This window comes from Aotus nancymaae, unplaced genomic scaffold (genome assembly GCF_030222135.1).
Source record: "Aotus nancymaae isolate 86718 unplaced genomic scaffold, 86718_ANA_hifiasm-v0.15.2.pri h1tg000106l, whole genome shotgun sequence".
Lineage (NCBI taxonomy): Eukaryota > Metazoa > Chordata > Mammalia > Primates > Aotidae > Aotus > Aotus nancymaae.
The window spans coordinates 1,097,894-1,113,198 of record NW_026988521.1 but is presented as its reverse complement, the minus strand read 5'-3'; the positions used below and the strand labels follow the sequence as shown (position 1 = coordinate 1,113,198).

General features: G+C 54.4%; 1 protein-coding gene across 3 annotated transcripts in view; it reads left to right on the top strand.

Annotated features, from left to right (window-relative positions):
• Positions 1-15,021, top strand: part of DEAF1 (DEAF1 transcription factor) — a 69,297-nt gene extending 54,276 nt beyond the window's left edge. For all 3 annotated transcript variants that reach the window (XM_064370300.1, XM_064370302.1, XM_064370301.1), the window contains 2 exons: positions 9,942-10,031; positions 14,598-15,021. In XM_064370300.1, coding sequence (XP_064226370.1) covers positions 9,942-10,031; positions 14,598-14,702 — 195 coding nt within the window. In that variant the 3' untranslated portion in view covers positions 14,703-15,021. The remainder of the gene's footprint in view (positions 1-9,941; positions 10,032-14,597) is intronic.
• Positions 15,022-15,305: the final 284 nt, after the last annotated feature.

Sequence of the window (15,305 nt, the reverse complement as noted above, 5' to 3'; positions counted from 1 at the left end):
TTTTAAAGACGGGGTTTCACCATGTTGGTCAGGCTGGTCTTGAACTCCTGACCTCAGGTGATCTGCCCACCTTGGCCTCCAACGTGCTTGGATTACAGGCGTGAGCCACTACGCCCGGCAATTTTGTCCATTTTCTTGAGACGTCTTCAGTAAATGAATTTAAAATTTAGGGAATCCATGCTAGTGACAGGACCATAGTACTTCCTGTGGTGTGGCCTTCTCCTGGAGTCCCACAGAGAGGACCTTTGCAAGAGAAACCACTCAGGATCTAGAGGAGGAAAGGGTAACAGCCTGATATTTGCTCCAGAGGCAGTCTTTTTGTTTTGTTTTGTTTTGTTTTGAAGAATCTCACTCTGTCACCCAGGCTGGAGTGCAGCGGTGCGATCTTAGCTCCCTACAACCTCCGCCTCCTGGGTTCAAGTGATTCTCCTGCCTCAGCCTCCTGAGTATCTGGAATTACAGGCATGTATCACCACGCCTGGCTAATTTTTGTATTTTTAGTAGACATGGGATTTCACTGTATTAGCCAGGCTTGTCTTGAACTCCTGACCTCAGGTGATCTGCCCTCCTTGGCCTCCCAAAGTGCTGCGATTACAGGCGTGAGCCGCTGTGCCCGGCTAAGTTTTGTTTTTATAGAGACAGGATCTCACTGTGTTTCCCAGGCTGGTCCTGAACTCCTGGTCTGAAGAAATCCGCTCAGTGAACCTCTCTGAGTGCTGGGACTCTAAGTGTGAGCCCCTGCGCCTGGCCCCCAGGCCAGTAGTAAAAAACAAGACGTCACCCCTTACAGAGCGTCAGGACAGCGGCTGTGCTTAGGGAGGCTGGGAGCAGGCATCGTGCCCGCTAGGGTGCAGCACGGTTACGTGGCTGGTGGAGACATTCATGGTGCCGCTGTCCCCTGCTGCCCCCCTGCCACTCTGCCGAGGGCTGACACAGTGAACGGTCGCAGGTGCTTGCAGACCTGGTTGCCTGTGCCCAGTGCTGTGTGCATGCAGCCGTTCCAGCAAAGGTGGTGGCCATGATGGCCGCTGTGGTGCCATCATGGCTACAGCATCCAGGCAGGAGCAAGGCTGCTGGGACCTTGTGAGAGGAGGCTCTAAATTAGACTGGAGATTTCTTTGAGATCAGCCCCTCAGGCATCTTACGAGGGCTGGTGGGGAGGGAGGGGTCACAAGTCCCACCAGGAGGGGCCTCAAAAGCTGGTCCCTTCAGCCTGCGACAGCAGCACCAGCGGCCTCCGGGAGCCTGGGGGTGCGGGCTGGGCTTGGGCGGGGGGCGGGAGTCACGCGGCGAGGTGAGGAAGGCGGGCTCCTGAGGAGAGAGGGCGCCGTGCGTGTTGGCCTCCGCCTCCCCTGTGGAAAGCACCAAATGGTTTCCCACATGAGTAGGATCAAAATGAGTCTCCATTCCCTGATCTCATGCACTGCAGAATGGGAAGAAGGCTTTCTGCTAGCCATGTCCAATCTTTTGGCTTCCCTGGGCCATGCTGGAAGAAGAGGAATTGTCTTGGGCCACACATAAAATACACTAACGGTAGCTGATGAGCTAAAAAAAAAAATCACCAAAAAAAAATCTCAGAATTCTTTTTGGTTTTGAGACGGAGTCTCGCTCTGTTACCCAGGGTGGAGTGCAGTGGTGTGATTTCAGCTCACCACAACCTCTGCCTCCTGGGTTCAAGGATTCTCCTGCCTCAGCCTCCTGAGTAGCTGGGATTACAGGTGCGTGCCACTGCGCCTGGCTAATTTTTGTATTTTTCTTAGTACAGACAGGGTTTTGCCATGTTGGCCAGGTGGTCTTGAACTCCTGACCTTAGGTGATTTGCCCACCTCGGCCTCCCAAAGTGCTAAGATTACAGGTGTGAGCCACTGCGCCTGGCCTCATAACGTTTTAAGTTTATGAATTTGTGTGGGGCCTCATGCAGAGCCATCCTGGGCTGCATGTGGCCGCAGGCCTGGTGTTGGACAAGCTTGTTTTGTGCCATTGAATTGTTATTTGTCATTAGTGCTGGAGAGTCAGGGTTCGACGTGTCTGAATGGAAAGGTCCACATGTGGGAATGAGGAAGCCTCACTCACGAGCACCTGTGAGAGCACCAGAGCTTCCAGCAGTGGGAGGGCAGGCCTGAGACTGCCTGCTTTGATGTTTTGTCTGGAAGGTTTATTTTGTGTGTGTGTGTTTTTTGTTTTTTTTTTTTTTTTTGAGACAGAGTCTGACTCTGTCACCCAGGCTGGAGTGCAGTGGTACCATTTTGGCTCATTGCAACCTCAGCCTCCTAGGTTCAAGCAATTCTTCTGCCTCAGCCTCCCGAGTAGCTGGGATTACAGGCACTTGGCACCATGCCTGGCTAATTTTTTGTATTTTTAGTAGAGACAGTTTCATCATGTTGGCCAGGCTGGTCTCGAACTCCTGACCTCAGGTGATCTGCCCGCCTCAGCCTCCCAAAGTGCTGGGATTATAGGTGTGAACCACTGCACCTGGCCTTTTATCTGGAATTTTAAAACAATAAAATGAAGCCCAGCTGAAGCCATTATGGGGGTGTTTGCTAGTTTTAACCACAGGAAATCTGCGCTCATGTGCACATAATGAGCTCTGCAGAGATTCCACACAGCAGAAGAGCAGATGCCCTTGGCCTCCAAGGGCACAGTGTCCAGCAGAAGCCGGCCCAGTCGCCGCAGGTCTTGGACTCTCTGCCGTGGCCCTGGTTTGTTGTTCGCCATGCTGCCCTGAGCCCACATCCTGTTCCCAGCCTCTCTCTCAGGCTTTCTCCAGCCTCCCTAACTTCCTTTTCAAGTGTTAGATATACCATAGCAAAGAAATACATGAAAGGGAGAGGAATACATAAGTTGTAAAGTCATAACAATGTCACTGACTCCTAGAAAGCTCAGAAACAGGTCTGTGCTGTGCCTGGACGGTGCCTGCGTGCCTGGGGATTTGGAGGGCTGGAGCCAGGCCCCGGAGCAGCCGCTTCCCCGCGGGGCCTCTCCCAACACCGTGAGGCTGCCGGTACCACAAGCAGCGCCCAGAGGGGCTTGTGTTTCGGTGACACTTCCTTGAAGCTCAGGCATGGGGGTTTTTAAGTGAGGGCTTTTTCCTGCCTTGTGCTCTGGTGTCAGCCTAACATTCACATAGCCAGATGGGCCTGGCCAGACCGGAGGCAGGTGAGTCACCTGTTGTGCACGAGAAGTCAGATTCCAAAGCCAGGCCGACGCCCTGCCATGGCCGAGTCAGCGAGGGTTGCTGGTGTCTTTGGGATACTCAAGAGCAGCCTGCCATCCCCACGTCCCCAGGAGCTCTTCATAGCACCCCCGCAGTCGCAGCCATGGAGTCTCCTGCGGGAGCCAGGAGGTGTGTGAGGGGGGACAGGAGGAGTGGCCAGGTGCCCGGGAGGAGGTAGGTGGCACTGGCGGGGCAGGCTGGGAAAGCACGGAGGTGGCTCTGTACTCCCACCTCAGCCAGACCCTGGCTGGCCGGCGGGAAGAGGTGTTTGGGCTTTCGGGGACCGGAGCAGTTTGGGCTTTTGGGGACAGGAGCAGTTTGGGCTTTCGGGGACCGGAGCAGGGGCGGGTTGTAGACTTGGTTTTGCCCAATGCTTCTTCAGAGATCTGTTTCGTGGTCTTTTCATAAACACAACAAACTCTGTCCCAGCTCAGAAAGATGCTATTAGACTAATCCTTTGATCTCCTTACGCGTGCGGCTCAGCTTTCAGATAAACCTGCTTGATTTTTTGAGAGTTTTCTCTTATTTCAGTTGCTTCCTCCAGGGAGAATAATCCAGTCTAATTTGCATTGCTCTTTTAGCTGAGCTGCCGCGCTGTCTCAGGGTACAGTCATGGGGACCCTTCTGTCCTGTGGTGGGATTGGCGAAGCCGCATGGTCCTGGGACAGACCCCGAGGGCGCAGCAGCAGCCCCCTGGCCCCACTGTCCAGCCCCCGCTGGCCCCGCGCGCCCCAAGTCGGGGGTTGTATTTCAGCCTCCATGCCGGGGGACCTCGGGCTCTCCCAATTCCGGTTCACGACTTCCGGCTCTAGCAGCTTCTCCTGAAGCCCCGTCCACCGCTGCTTCCTGCTCAGTCTCCCCTCTTCCCGTCTGCCTCTCCAGAGGAGGCCAGGCCTGTGGAATCAGGCGGCTGCTTCACCTGAACTCACCGTGTGCCAGGAAAGGAGCCTCTGGACTAGACCCGGGCGTGGATCTGGAAGGGCACTCAGGCTTCTCCCAGTGGCTCTGAAACCCAGGCCAGTGACTGCCACTCACCCAGCCCCTGAGGCAGGCGGAGGGCCCTGTGCATAGAGGGCCTGTGGCCACAGTTGGCTCAGGGGTGATGGGGACGTGGACTCGGCCACAGTCGGCTCAGGGGTGATGGGGACGTGGACTCGCCCACAGTCGGCTCGGGGGTGATGGTGACGTGGAGTCACCCACAGTCGGCTCGGGGGGAGATGGGGACGTGGACTCGCCCACAGTCAGCTCAGGGGTGATGGTGACGTGGACTCGCCCACAGTCGGCTCGGGGGTGATGGGGACATGGACTCAGCCACAGTCGGCTTGGGGGTGATGGTGACGTGGAGTCTCTCACAGTCTGCTCGGGGGTGATGGTGACGTGGAGTCGCCCACAGTCTGCTCGGGGGTGATGGTGACGTGGACTCGCCCACAGTCAGCTCGGGGGTGATGGTGACGTGGACTCGCCCACAGTCGGCTCGGGGGTGATGGTGACGTGGACTCCTCCACAGTCGGCTCGGGGGGGTGATGGTGACGTGGACTCGCCCACAGTCGGCTCGGGGGTGATGGTGACGTGGACTCGCCCACAGTCGGCTCGGGGGTGATGGTGACGTGGACTCGCCCACAGTCGGCTCGGGGGTGATGGTGACGTGGACTCGGCCACAGTCGGCTCGGGGGTGATGGTGACGTGGACTTGGCTCCATCGAGGCCCTGTCAGCGCTCACATGCTCTGAGAGTAAGTCATAAAGAAAGCACTCCCTGGCTGGGCGCAGTGGCTCACGCCTGTAATCTCAGCACTTTGGGAGGCTGAGGTGGGTGGATTATGAGATCAAGAGATCGAGACCATCCTGGCCAACATGGTGGAACCCCATCTCTACTAAAAATACAAAAATTAGCTGGGCATGGTGGTGAGCACCTGTAATCCGAGCTACTCAGGAGGCTGAGGCAGAAGAATTACTTAAACCCAGGAGGCAGATGTTACAGTGAGCCAAGATCACGCCACTGCACTCCAGCTTGGGCGACAGAGCAAGACTCCGTCTCAAAAAAAAAAAAAAGGAAGCACTCCCTGTAAGATGCGTGATCCTCCCTGCTGTGCTGTGCATACTCCCTGTAAGATGCGTGATCCTCCCTGCTGTGCTGTGCATACCTGCCAGCTGCCGACAGTGCAGGGGTGTCTGCTGATTTGGTCACAGCAACACTAGAGCCGCAGGATTTCAGCACTCAGGAAGTGGACAGAGGACTGGAAATGACCCTCGGAGCCAGCGCAGACCCAGGAAGACCTGGGGTTATTGGCCAGTGGAAAACTCATATTGGTCACTGTCAGCAAAGTGGCCAGTCAGTTGTTACTGGCCCTCACTGTTACTCTGCAGTGCCCGGTTCAGCCATAGCATGCCTTCAAGAGCCCCATGCACAGAGCCTGGGCGGGACGCTGGCGTGGGCGGGCCCCCATGTGTCCCTCGCTGCCGGGAGGATATGTGCGGCACAGTTGGGTCTGTTGACCGGCGGTTTCTGGACACTTCTCTCTGCTCCTGTGGCCACTCTCAGCAGTGTGGGCACTGTTTGTGTCTGCAGCTTGGTCAGGTGTGAGTGTCCCACAAGCACACAAGTGCACACAACCGATGTGCTCTTAACAGATGAGGACACAGGCTCAGGCTCTTGGGCCCACCTTGGCCTCACAGCTGGAGGACCTGCTGCTGGCATGGAACGGGACCAGGTGCAGGTTCAGAGGGAGTGGAGCCAGGCGGGTGCGTTGGGGGTTCCTGAGGGGATAGCGGGGCCAGCCGGGCTCCTTGGGCGTTCCTGACGAGGAGCAAGGCCAGGCAGGTGCTTTGGGCATTCCCAAGGCCTGAAAATGAAGCCCCACATGGGGTGGATGCGGGGTAGTCTAAGGTGTCGCTTGGCTGTTGTAAAATTGTGGAATTCAGACATCAGAGGCAAAGGGGCAATTCCTTCTTAAAGATGTTTTCCTGGACACCAGGCTACCTCCAGCCACAGCCTCGGCTCCATCCTGGGTATGTCTAGGTTTCCTTTTTCTTTGTTTAATTGTTTAAGATATAGTCTCCATCTATCACCCAGGCTGGAGTGCAGTGGTGCGATCTCGGCTCACTGCAACCTCCATGCCCCAGGCTCAAGCAGTTCTCCCATCTCAGCATCTCTAGTAGCTGAGAGGTGCATGCCCCCATGCCCAGCTAATATTTGTGTTGTTTTGTAGAGGCAGGGTCTTGCCACGTCACCCAGACTGACCTTAAACTCCTGGGCTCAAGTGGTCCTCCCGCCTCAGCCTCCCAAAGTGCCGGGATTACGGTGTGAGCCACCACACCTGGCTGGTATCTAGGTTTTCAAGTTAGACTCCATTTTATTTGCAGAAATAATAATGAATACATTATTAACGTATTCTTTGAAAGTAAAAAAATTGATAGACATTTTATATGTGATCTTCTGGTCTTACTCTTGGTTGGCCGTTTCTGAAGGAGTGGCTCTGTTAGTTATCTGTAATTTGTCTAATTTAAAAATCAATCATAATGAAACCAGCTCATGTGATTCTCAGGCTTGTTTTCCACCTGGACCAAAGTACACCAGCTACTGTGTTGCTAAGCGTGTGTTCCCATCAGGCCGGGAACCCTTCAGAGTCTCTGCTGAGGGCCGCCCCGCTGCTCGGGCGGGACTCCCTGCAGGGTGCTCCGCTGCAGTCCTCTCCTCTGCCCGCCTGTGACCCAGAGAACTCTGAATGCCAATGGCAATACTAGCTGCTCGGGCAGCATGAGCTTCTCAGGTGCCCAGGCAGGCCTGGAGCCCCTGTGCCAAGAGCCATCTGGGGACTGCTGCCCTCCGCGCCATCTGCAGTCCTGTGATTCCTGGCAGTTTCCTGTCGGCGCAGAATGGGACTCGTCGATGTCCTTGGCAGCAGAAATATGCAGTGTCTTGTCCTAACCTCTTGCGACACACACTCACTTCTGCGGTAATGAATTTTTTTTTTTTTTGAGATGGAGTTTTGCTCTTGTTGCCTAGGCCGGAGTGCAGTGTGTGATCTTGGCTCACCACAGCCTCCACCTCCCGGGTTCAAGCGATTCTCCTGCCTCAGCCTCCCAAGTAGCTGGAATTACAGGCCTGTGCCACAACGCCCGGCTAATTTTTGTATTTTTAGTAGAGATGTGGTTTCTCCATGTTTGTCAGGCTGGTCTCGAACTCCCAAACTCAGGTGATCTACCCGCCTTGGCCTCCCAAAGTGCTGGGATTAAATAAATGTATTTCGGGATAATTTCAGTTTACAGAAAAGTTGCGAAGTGGGCAGTGAGGGCCCCTTCTGCTGCTCCGCCGCCTCCCCTCTGTAGCTTCTGAGTCCACAGGGCACTTCGCCGTAGCTGAGAAGCCAGTGTTGGTGTCACCGTGAACTCCAGACTTTGACTCTCACTAGCAACATCCCGCTTCTGCTCCAGGCCCGTCCCCGCCGCCCGTGGGCAGATGCGCTTCTGTGCACCATCTGCCCAGCACCCTCGGTCTATGACGGCCTCTTCGTCTTTCCTCGTTTCCCGCGCCCTGTGGTTCTGAGGTGGGCTTGGTCAGACAGTTTGTCCAGGTGCCTCGATAAAGGCTTGTCCGGTGCTTTCTCGTGGGGGCGGATGGCAGGTTTCGTGGGGTGGGGGGGCACCTGTCTCACCACACTGTGGGCGTCCCTGACAACCAAGTGACGTTGCAGATGGCTCTGACCTTCCCACCAGGGGCTGCTTCTCCTCTTCCACACGTAGTCAGGGAGCACGTTCATGGCTGGGGGTCCTCCTAGACAGCGGAGAATCCAGAATAGCGGGGATTTCTGTTCATTTGATCATTTGTTTGTATCAGGATGGACTTACTTTATATATGTTTTAAATTCTGAGCTAGAACACAACCCTACTTTGTTTTGTGAACCACACTGTCCGTCCTCGGCCCTGGGGAGCTCCTGCGGTCCGCTGCTGTGTCCCCTGATGCGCCCCCGTCAACAGGCTTTTCATTTGGGGCAAGTCGTGGCTTCCTTTTCATTTGGGGCAAGTCAGGGCACTCCAGGCTCCTCCTGTGTTCCCTGCCCCGGCCCGGAATCAGCCCCTTCTCCACGGAACCCCGGGTCCTTTTACTGGAGAGTCTTAGAAAGTGAGCCCTGGGTGCGGGGTGGGCCTGGTGCTGCTGGGATGTGTCGCTTGGAGGCGCTCAGCTGCAGAGCAGGAACAAGGGCGTCACCTGTGTCTGTGGACATCTCTGCCCCGTTTCTGTATCTGTGTGTGAAGAGAATATGAGTTCATGCTGCTCTAATTCAGACCCACGTGCTCCTTGCTAAAAAATTATTTTTTTAGTTAAAAAAAAAAAAGGTTTTGCAAAGGGCATACTACTGCAAAAGGCCCAAGTGGTTGAAAGTCCTGGCTGTAGCCAAAGAGGCGCCCAGGAGGCAGGTCCGTGACTGCTCCAGGACGGGCTTTCCATAGCTGGGCGTGGTGGCGCGAGCCTGGAATCTCAGCTACTCAGGAGGCTGAGGCAGGAGAATTGCTTGAACCAGGGAGTCAGGTTGTGGTGAGCTGAGGTTGCACCACTCAACTCCAGCCTGGTGACAGAGCGAGACTCCGTCTCAAAAAAAGAAAAATATTTTGTCATTTAAAGTAGAGGCACAGGCTGGGCATGGTGGCTCACGCCTGTAATCCCAGCACTTTGGAGGCCGAGGCAGGTGGATCACAAGGTCAAGAGATCAAGACCATCCTGGCCGACATGGTGAAACCCCGTCTCTACTAAAAATACAAAAAATTAGCCGGGTGTGGTGGTGCATGCCTGTAGTCCCAGCTACTTGGGAGGCTGAGGCAGGAGACTTACTTGAAACCAGAAAATGGAAGTTGTAGTGAGCCAGGATCGCGCCATTGCACTCCAGCCTAGTGATAGAGCAAAACCTCGTCGCAAAAAACAAACAAACAAACAAACAAAAACTCCAATAACATAATTTAAGGAGAAAGTACGCAAATGCTGCTGTCATCTTTTCAATCAACCACAGAAACCGACTGGGTGTGGGGACGGGGGTGGGGTGTCGGCTGTGGCGCCGCAGTGGCAGTTTGGGACACATGGCTGCCACGGTACGCCCAGGCTGACGCCCCCAGCCTTGCTCAGGAGTGTTGGTAGTGGTGGACTCCTGAGTTTGATTTTTCTGTGCTGGCCGGGCTGGAGTGAAGCTCCTTGGAGTTTGGAGAAATATTTCCATGATGATTTTCCTTTTGTTTTGAGACAGAGTCTCCCTCTGTCACCCAGGCTGGAGTGCAGTGGTGTGATCTTGGCTCACTGAAACCTCTGCCTTCCAGGTGTAAGCGATTCTTCTGCCTCAGCCTCTTGAGTAGCTGGGATTCCAGGCGCACACTACCATGCCCGGCTAATTTTCCTAATTTTAGTAGAGATAGGGTTTCGAGATGTTGTCCAGGCTGGTCTCCAGCTCCTGACCTCAGGTGATCTGCCCATCTCAGCCTCCCACAGTGCTGGGATTACAGGAGTGAGCCACCACGCCCGGGCCATGCTGATTTTCCGATGAATGAATGTAAGGGGCAAACTGCACTGAGGCCAGAAAGAGCTGATTCTGGAGGTGACAAGAACGTTCTGAGCAGCGGGTGGGGTGCAGTCCTAGTCTGGTGGGGAGACCTTGAGCCGCCGGCCTGCACCTGCCTCTGTCCCCGGCATCTTGGGCCCTCCATGGCCACGTCACTGACCAGCCTCGTGTGTCCTTCTTGCAGCAGTCCTGTGTTAACTGTGGCCGGGAGGCCATGAGCGAGTGCACTGGCTGCCACAAGGTCAACTACTGCTCCACCTTCTGCCAGCGCAAGGTAGGTCTCACCTGCACCGAGTTCATGCCCTACCTCCTCCCTTGCAGGGTAGACCTCTGGGTGGCTCTCCCTCCCCTTGTGCTCCTGCTGCCTCGGACCATGCTTAACTCCCCTCCTCCCTCCCTGCATCCTAGAGTCTGGGGCTCCTTTCTGGCTCTGGGAAGACCCGGCAGGAGGCTGGCATATGTCATGGCTGGGTAGTGCTCTCATGTGAGGCCCCATCCGTGGTGGCTGGGTACCCTGAGGGCTGCAGGCGGTGGCTGGGTACCCTGAGGGCTGCAGGTGGTGGCTGGGTACCCTGAGGGCTGCAGGCGGCTGCTGGATACTCTGAGGGCTGCAGGCGGCGGCTGGGTACCCTGAGGGCTGCAGGCGGCTGCTGGATACTCTGAGGGCTGCTAGTCATTGCTCCCTAGCCTCCACACCCATTGCAGAGCCACGTGAGAAAGACTGTCCACAGTTCCTGTTTCTGTTATTCAGTCATCTACTCCACAGAAATTAAAGAGAATTTTTGTAGGCAAGAAATGGAAGTTCAGGCCTGGATTACTTTTCCTACCGTAATCAGAGTGATTGGGGGCATTTAGTCGCTCTTTTTTTTTTTTTTTTTTTTGAGATGGAGTTTTGCTCTGTTGTCCAGGTTGGAGTACAGTGGTGCGATCTCAGCTCACTGTAACCTCTTGCCTCCTGAGTTCAAGTGATTCTTGTGCCTCAGTCTCCCAAATACCTGTGATTACAGGGGGCTGCCACCACACCTGGCTAATTTTTGTATTTTTAGTAGAGGTGGAGTTTCACCATGTTGGCCAGGCTGGTCTCAAACTCCTAACCTCAACTGATCCGCCCGCCTCGGCCTCTGAAAGTGCTGGGATTACGGGCGTGAGCCACTGTGCCGGGCTGTAGTCACTGTAATTTTTTTTTTTTTTTTGAGACAGGGTCTGGCTCTGTTGCCCAAGCTGGAATGCAGTGGCATGATCTCAGCTCACTGCAACCTCCGCCTCCTGAGCTAAAATGATTCTCCTGCCTCAACTTCCCAAGTAGCTGGTATTACAGGTGCCCACCACCATGCCTAATTTTTTTTTTTTTTTTTTTTTTTTGCTATTTTTAGTAGAGATGGGGTTTCACCACGTTGACCAGGTTGGTCTTGAACTCCTGACTTCAGATGATCCACCTGCCTTGGCCTCCTTAAGTGCTGGGATTACAGGCATGAGCCACCATTCCTAGCCTCTCATTCTCTTTGTTTTGAAACTGAGTCTTGCTCTGTCACCCAGCCTGGAGTGCAATGGCACGATCTAGGCTCACTGCAACTTCTACTTCCTGGGTTCAAGAGATTCTTCTGCCTCAGCCTCCCAAGTAGCTGGGACTACAGGCGCGCACCACCATACCCGGCTAATTTTTGTATTTTTGGTAGAGATGGGGTTTCACCGTATTGGCCAGAATGGTCTCAAACTCCTGACCTCATGATCCACCCGCCTCAGCCTCCCAAAGTGCTGGGATTACAGGCGTGAGCCACCGTGCCTGGCTGCCCAGCCTCTCATTCTCTTATAGAATAGTTTTGTAAAGAATAGTCTTGTTTATTTATTTATGTATTTATTTTTATTTTATTTTTTGAGATGGAGTCTTACTCTGTTGCCCAGGCTGGAGTGCAGTGGCGCCATCTCAGCTCACTGCAGCCCCATCTCAGCTCACTGCAGCCCCCACCTCCTGGGTTCAGGGGATCCTCCTGCCTCATCCTCCCTAGCAGCTGGGATTACAGGCATGCACTACCGTGCCAGCTAATTTTTGTATTTTTAGTAGAGACGAGGTTTCGCCATGTTAGCCAGGATGGTCTTGCACTCCTGGGCTCAAGGGATCCACCTGCCCCAGTCTCCCAGACTGCTGAGATTACAGCTGTGAGCCACTGAGCCTGGCGCATGTTCTTCCATTTGCTTTGAGAGGACTGGTGTTGGGGAGGGTGAGATGGGCAGGGCTCTCGCTGTCTTTGGGGTGAGGCCAGAGTGTTTGAAAGCAAGCCCCACGTCATGATTTTCATCTGTGGGGCCCGGATCACCGTAAATCAGGTTCGGATTGTTTCTCAACTGGATTTTTAGTCACTGTTTTTATTTCATTATTTATTGTAGGTTTTTTTGTAGACAGGGTTTTGCACTGTCACCCAGGCAGGAGTCCACTGGTGGCATCACGGCTCACTGCAGCCTTGACCTCCTGGCTCAAGTGATCCTCCTGCCTCAGTCTCCCGAGTAGCTTAGACCACAGGCATGAGCCACCCACACCCAGCTAATTTTAAAACATTTTTTTTATAAAGACAGGGTCTTGCTATGTTGCTCGAGCTGGGTCCTCTCCACCGCAGCCTCCCAAAGACGTCACTTTTAAAGTCTGTGATGTTGCGTTTTGTCATTCATTTGTTTCGGGCACTTTTACTATTAGCTTCTTGTGAATTTAACTATTTTTTTCTATTTTTCAAAAACTAAAACACTAATTTCTAATTCTGGCTTTTCAGATAATGATTTTTTTCCAAAATATTTTAACATTATACTGTAGGAAGAATCACAGTGATGTTTAACATGGAAAAGTTTGCTTTTAAAAGAACTAGTAGTTCTGATTTTAAAAGTCAGCCTTGGTGAAGAACTCGATGGAAGCTTCTATAGCTGAGTCAACAGACGTACGACCTCTCTCCCTCCTGCACAGGCCCCGGGGAGTGGCTCAACCTGAAGACCAGAGGGGGAAGCATCGAGAACTCCTGGGGGCCTCGTCCGGGGCCCACATCCTCTCAGTGGTGGCAGCTCCCATGAAGGGTGCAGTCCCCTCGCCACACACAGTCTAGGCACGAGCCAGAACCGCTCCTGGCCGCCCCGATTGGAGGCAGGGTGGGCGGGTAGTGGTCTACACCAGCCGCTGCAGTTTGCTGCTGTTGCTGTCGTGCTGTGTAGACTTATGGTCTATGTCCATGTCATTTTTTTTTTTTTAATGGGATTTCACTCAGTCGCCTGGGCTGCAGTGCAGTAGCAGTATCTCAGCTCATTGTAACCTCCACCTCCCTGGTTCAAGCAATTCTCCTGCCTCAGCCTCCTGTGTAGCTGGGACTACAGGTGCACACCACCACATCCAGCTAGTTTTGTATTTTTAGTAGAGATGGGGTTTTGCCATGTTGGGCAGACTGGTCTTGAACTCCTGGCCTCAGGTGATCCACCCACCTTGACCTCCCATCGTGCTAGGATTCTAGGCGTGAGCCACCGCACCTGGCCTAATTTTGCCTTTTCATTATAATCATCGGGCATCCTGCCATCCAGGGTATACCCGTCACCATTTGGATGTGTGTATTTCTGTTCTGCGTGTTAGATCACCCCTATTGTGCCCCGTGCACAGGGCTGCCTCCATCTGACGGGGCCGCCTACGTGTCAGCACCTGGCGCTTCCTCTTGAGCTCTGCTCTGTGCCGAGGCGCTCGAGGCACTCCATGTAGCAGGCATGGGGGCCTGGTTCCGTGCTGACCTCGCAGGAGCGGCCGCAGGTGCGTTTGCTGCCTTCTGTCAAGCACCATCCCCTACTTTCTTTCTGCAGAGCCACAACCACAAGCCCCTCTGCAGCCACGGGCTGGTTCGTTTGCTTTTTCATCTTCGCCCTTAAAAACAACTGGAGCCGGGCGTGGTGCCTCACGCCTGTCATCCTGCCAAGGCGTGCGGATCACCTGAGGTCAGGAGTTCGAGACCAGCCTGGCCAACATGGTGAAACCCCATCTCTACTAAAAATACAAAAATTAGCCAGGCACTGTAGCGGGCACCTGTAATCCCAGCTACTCAGGAGGCTGAGGCAGGAGAATCACTTGAACCCCAGAGGTGGAGGTTGCAGTGGGCGGATATCGCACCATTGCCCTCCAGCCTAGGCAAGAAGAGGGCAACTCCGTCTCAAAACACAACACAAAACCAGAACTGGATTGAAATTTGCATGTGTCATATTTACATATGCAAATGTTTTTCTGCATGTGTGATATTTTTTGTTATATCCCCAACACAAAACAACCGATTTGCAGAGTCATACCCTGGTTTCTTGTTTGCCTTTTTTTTTTTTTTTTTTGATGTGGAGTCTCGCTCTGTCGCCCCAGCTGGAGTACAGCGGCACTATCTCTCGGCTCACTACAATCTCTGCTTCCCGGGTTCAAAGAGTTCTCCTGCCTCAGCCTCCCGAGTAGCTGGGATTACAGGTGCCTGCCACCATGCCCGGCTAATTTTTGTATTTTTAGTAGAGATGGGGTTTCACCATGTCAGCCAGGCTGGTCTAAACTCCTGACCTCAGGTGCTCCGCACACCTCGGCCTCCCAAAGTGCTGGGATTACGTGAGGCACCGCGCCCGGCCTCTTGATCCAATTCCTCAAACCAAGAGAGTGTAGGGGGGCCGGACTGGAGCAGAGGCCACGAACACAGGTGTGCGGGGGCTGTGGAGGGTGTCCTCTCAGCACCCCCGTGTGAGCTCACACATGGCTGCAGCTTCTAGGGTGGGGGGCCTGGGGTCCACCTTGGGGACCCTGCCCAGGTCCCGCTTCAAGGGGACCTTGCTGACGTGGGTGTGTCCTCCCTTCCAGGACTGGAAAGATCACCAGCACATGTGTGGCCAGTCAGCAGCTGTCACGGTGCAAGCAGACGAAGTCCACGTGGCTGAAAGCGTGATGGAGAAGGTGACCGTGTGAGGCTCCCCCAGCTGCCCTGTGAGCTGGATCCCCTTACACTCCTGCGAGGTTTTTGCAGGTCAAAGGCCCCCCAAGGACTCTGGGGGGATGTTGAGAAGAGGGGTGTGGGAAGGTGGAGAAACTTGCTGGACAAGTTATTAACAAACTTTAAGTAATGGTGCCCTGGGGAGCAGACTCCTCCCGCCTGGGCCCCTGCCCGCTCAAGGAGAGACTTTTAGCCCCAGGATCATGAGCGTCCAGTGTTGCCCACGGGGCTCGTGCTGCGACACATGTACATACGTGTGTGTCTGTCAATAAAGTGTAAATAAGGCCTCCCTTCCCCACGCAGACGGCCAGTTTCAGTGCCAGCCCTCTGGGAGGGGTTCCCTTCCTCCTGCCCATGCAGGTGGGAAGCCCGAGTCCACCACACCTCCAGTGCATGGGAAAGTGTGACCAGCTAAAGCGTGGTGTCCAGTGGCTGGCACGTGTAGTCCAGGAGAGTCTTCATTCCTTCTGTTCCACAAGAACCTCACAGCTGCTGGGAGCATCACACCAGGCTTTGGGGCACATAGTGCCCTCCTGTGCCCAGGCTGCCTGAGTGAGCCCAAGGACCCAGCGCAGCCT